The 4,802-nt window shown below is 36.3% G+C and overlaps 1 protein-coding gene across 1 annotated transcript in view; it reads left to right on the forward strand.

The window, feature by feature from the left end:
* The window catches only part of LOC109833291 (thiamine-repressible mitochondrial transport protein THI74-like), a 5,301-nt gene continuing 1,544 nt past the window's right edge, over positions 1,046-4,802 (forward strand). Inside the window, exons 1-3 of the mRNA XM_020400898.1 lie at positions 1,046-1,202; positions 3,076-3,672; positions 3,775-4,195. Coding sequence (XP_020256487.1) covers positions 3,115-3,672; positions 3,775-4,195 — 979 coding nt within the window. The 5' untranslated portion in view covers positions 1,046-1,202; positions 3,076-3,114. The remainder of the gene's footprint in view (positions 1,203-3,075; positions 3,673-3,774; positions 4,196-4,802) is intronic.

Consider the following 4,802-nt stretch of genomic DNA (forward strand, 5'->3'; position numbering starts at 1 on the left):
CTTCAGATGTGAATGTTGCCAAGGGTAGTGGCAACAATTCAGATTCAGATTTTTCAGGCTACTCGTTATCTGCACTACCGTCAGTTTGTATTGCCGACTCTCAAGAATGGATGTTGGATTCGGGTGCGTCATACCATATTTTTCCTAGGAGGGATTGGTTCTCCAGCTTTCAAGAGTTGGAAAGAGAGGATGTCGTGCTTATGGGTAATGATCATGAATGCCCTATTTGTGGTATCAGTACCGTTCGTATTAGGATGTGTGATGGGGTGATTCGGGAGTTGGATGAAGTAAGGTTCATTCCTCAGTTGAAGAAGAACATCATTTCGCTTGGAGTTTTTGGAGGCAGCAGGCTATAGGGTGACCTAAGAGATTGCATGTTTGAATGTCACATTTGGGTCCATTATTGTGATGAAGGGCGTTAGGAGGAAAAATTCGTATTATTTGATTGGAAGCACAGTGATTGGTAGAGAGCTGACGACTTCTTTGAATTTGGCTAGACTGTGGCATTTGTTAAGGTTGGGTTATTTGTGTTTGTGCCGTTATCTTGGATTGTTTAGCATTCTATCTCGACGTTTTGGTTTGGTTCCTCGAAACACAACAATTTGGCCGCCGCGCACAACATATGAAAATGAAACCTACTCATATAAACTTTGATAAATTTTTAATATATCTATTTATCTTATTGTCAATGTCAGCTACTAAGTTATTGCTAAACATTTTTTTGCACAAATGAGTAATGTTCATGCATGCATTGTGCACAACGGGAGTATTTTTTTTCATATATCTATTTATCTTATTGTTAATATCAATTATTAAGCTTTTGCTAAATTTTTTTTCCTTTGCATAAATGAGTATTGTTCATGCACTCATCGCGTGCACCAAGAGTACTAGTATATATTATAGGATTTTCATGTAACATATAGATTGTAATATTTTTATGCAAATCCATTCATGATACTTTTGAAATTTAATCTTAGAAGTCACAAAATCGAGTACAAAGCCGGCGTCTTATCAGTAGTTGATAAATATTAGAAAATAAGGCGCCTGCATGCAAAAAGATCTGGAGGGAGGGCTCTAGGTGCGTTTTTGAGGAGAAACCCAAAGAGAAAAGAAAAGAAAAGAAAAGAAAATTGAGTGGAAATCGTCACCACTCAAAGGATCTGGTGAAGATTGCTCTCGCCGACAAGATTCGATCTTTTCAGGTGATTCGTTTATCATCCAACGAATCATTTACCTAAAATTATTCTGTTCCATTTTCCGATATCTAGGGCAAAGTTCAATAGTTTAGTAGCTTCTGATTTCATTTTATTTAACTTGATTAGGGCTACTACACAATTTAGGGTTTAATTGGTTCTCTAAGACACGAATTTCATTATAGTTTGTGTAATTGTTTTATCTTGCACACATTAGGACTAGTAATCTAGACTATTGATTAATTCACATTGGGTTTAGAACTGTGTATACATAATTCAACTGTTTGAAGGCACTCAACGACTGAGCACTGTGCAGTAACATGAAACGCAAGCTTCGGCCTCTTGAAGTGCTTCTTAACTAACAAATTCTAGTTGTTAAAACCCCTTTATCAATCAAAGACTACAGTGATTAATGTCTTGGACATATATATCCGAGAAAGTTCCGGCTTCATATTTATGTCGAGTATAAAATTATAATCCTCAACCCTCACGACTCTTTGGAGTTTCAGTGTAGTGGAAATGATCTTTTAGCATCGTATCACTGCCCATGTCCCAGAGCTAACACATTTAAAGCTGCTTAAGAAAAATATAGCTGCCTGAGTGCAGATTTCATCCCATGAAAAGGTCACCCATCCTGTTGGGATGCTACATCATAAAATTATATATCTCTCAATCCTCACCCCAACTTTAGAGTTTGGTGCAGTGAAAGCGGCCAGCATGGTCCACAATCCTCATATATGCTGTTTCCTAGTATGGTATCAAAATGTTGCTATATATGTCTGCTGATAATATTTTGTTGGAATGATTGAAGAGTTACTTAATTTTCATGGTTACCTTTGGCATTATATGCATACTGCATCATACTTGTTGAAAACATCACGCAAACTACTTTGTAAGTGGTGTATGCTTTAGTAAAGTATTCTTCTGATGGACTATCTCTTGCTCTTTATCTAATTTCTGTTTCACCATGATACGCTGAGCTGTCTGCATCATTAATTTTAATTTTTCGAAGCATTGGCAAAGAACATTCAACAGCTTAATGAAACAACGATGGCATGAAGATGCAGTAAATCTTTTCCTTCTGTACTTGGCTATTATTGTTTGCTGTTTCCTAAATAGATGCTTGGGACAGAAGTAGCTGGTACTTATCCAGGATGGTCATTTTGTCTTGAAATGTTTTGGTTGATTGTATTCAGCTCTGCCAAACTGCTGATGTACGTAAAATGTTGTTCCTCTATGTCTATACATGTGAAGATTTAATACATACCAAAATGCATATTTCCGAAGAATCCTAACGTTGGTAAATATGATTCATATTGATGTCTGCTGGCAACAAGTCCTTTTACCAACTTACCATTAACATGAAGACTTCATGTTGTAACTTTGGAGTAGCATGAGTGAGTTTCATAAATACCATGTAAACTAGAGATCGATACTTAATATTCACCATTGGATGTGTAATACAGAAAGCACAAATACTTCTCTTGATGTGGAAAATCTTTTCCACTTGTCTGGGACTTGGTGTGTGTGGTCTGTTTGTTTGTGAAACACTGAAACACATAATGAAGCATTCTTATACATTCTTCATAATTATCATTAATAAAAGCTCGACTTTTTTTGGTTTAACACCTTTGTATTTCCATAAACAAAGTCCATAGGCAAGTTTTTATGCATTGAGAATTGATCATGGTTGTGAGCATAACCAGTTTTATATTGGCATATCACAGAAAAGAAAAGAAAGTTCTCAGCATATTATAAGGAAAATATGTGATAGAAAGTGCTACTGCGCCTAGAAGTTAGTAGATTACTGCTATTATGCTGAAGTGTATAGACAAAAGCTTTATTCCTAGGCAATTTTAAATAGTTCTGTTTTACTGAACAGGAAGCAGTCAGTTTCTTCCAGCTTTAAAAGGACCACAAAATGAAATGGGTTCCCAAAGGAATAGGCAGAGATACATGGGATTGGGCTCTTGGTTTGATATATATAATTGCTGTTGCATCTATATGGATTGCTGCTAGTTACCTTGTTCAGTCTGTTGTAGATGCTGGAGTCTCACCTTTTCTATTATCCTATATCTGTAACTCTCTATTCTTGGTTTACATCCCTATAGTAGAGGTTGGAAGGTGTTGTGAGGGGTTGCTTGGTCGTATTGGGTGTTGGCATACAAATTGGAATAATATAAAAGAGCAACAATCTAAGAAACCTGAAACTGTCAGCCTTCTACAGGACAATGTCGACCAGGATAACTTAATAAGCCATTATGGAGATGGAAATACATCTATAATAAGCTCCAGTGATCAAGATGAAGAAAGACCATCACCTATTTTAGGTGATGCTCTTGTTCAGCAAGGAAGGCAGTCTGATCCACCCGGTCGCTGGACACGCTTTCAGGTTGCAAAAGTCAGCTTGTTGATATGTCCTTTCTGGTTTTTCGCTCAACTGACGTTCAATCTCTCTCTTAAATACACCACTGTGACAGTAAGTATCTTAATATGATATTGACATATATGTCACAGTTAGTTTAGCGTTGTTCGTCAACTTGCTAATGGAGTCATAATGAACATTTCTCTCTTTCTGCAGTCAAATACCATTTTAAGCAGCACCTCTAGCCTTTTCACCTTCTTGGTTTCTTTGGCATTCTTAGGAGAAAGGTTTACATGGATAAAGCTAATTAGTGTTCTACTCTGCATGGGAGGGACTATAATAGTGGGTCTTGCTGATTCAGAAAGTGGAGCGAATGCTATTGTTGGAAACCCTGTACTTGGAGACATTCTAGCTCTTGTTTCTGCTTGCTTATATGCTGTTTACATCACACTCATTCGAAAAAAACTTCCTGATGAGAAAAAGGGCGAAGGAAAAGCTAGTATGGCTGAGTTTCTGGGTTATCTTGGAATGTTTAATCTCTTGATTTTTCTCCCGGTTGCGTTAGTGTTAAATTTCACCAAGATGGAGCCCTTCGGAAAGCTTACCTGGTATCAGTTTGGCCTCATTGTTGCAAAAGGTTTGCATTTTAAATCTAATTTTTGCTTTCACTCTACTGTTATGTTCATTCTTTCAGTCACATATCAATTTATGATTGTGCCTTTTAATACTTGGTTATCATGTGTTGTTTTTCTTTCAAGAGAAACACATGTTCAACTCTAATACTAGTTGCTTCATGTCCTCATATGAGTTTATGTTTCATTCTTTTGCTTGATGACAAAGATCGTTTTAGTTTTTTGGATGGAAAATCATATTTTGTATTAGATATGTATAATACAAAATACAGGTGTTGGTATTCGAGGCATGACCGTTGAAAGTAATTTCCTTCACTTGGTTTGCTAAGGATATTTTGAGTAATTTTATTTGTTCATCTCTTGCTGCTTAGCTTGAAATAATCTTACATGTTTGAATTGAGCCAAATGGTGGATGTATACAAGCAGTGATACCTATCACTCTTGTTTATTCATGCGAGCCATCCACAACCTAAACTAATGATCTTGCTACTCTATTGATATAATGTTCATTTGTTTTCTGTTTGTTTTCTTCTTTTTCTTGTTTGTTCTGTTGTTCTTTTATCCATTTTCGTTTTATTTATTTCTTTAAATTTTTTTTTGGTGGGGGGGGGG

The sequence above is a fragment of the Asparagus officinalis genome, chromosome 3 (assembly GCF_001876935.1).
Source record: "Asparagus officinalis chromosome 3, Aspof.V1, whole genome shotgun sequence".
Classification (NCBI taxonomy): domain Eukaryota; kingdom Viridiplantae; phylum Streptophyta; class Magnoliopsida; order Asparagales; family Asparagaceae; genus Asparagus; species Asparagus officinalis.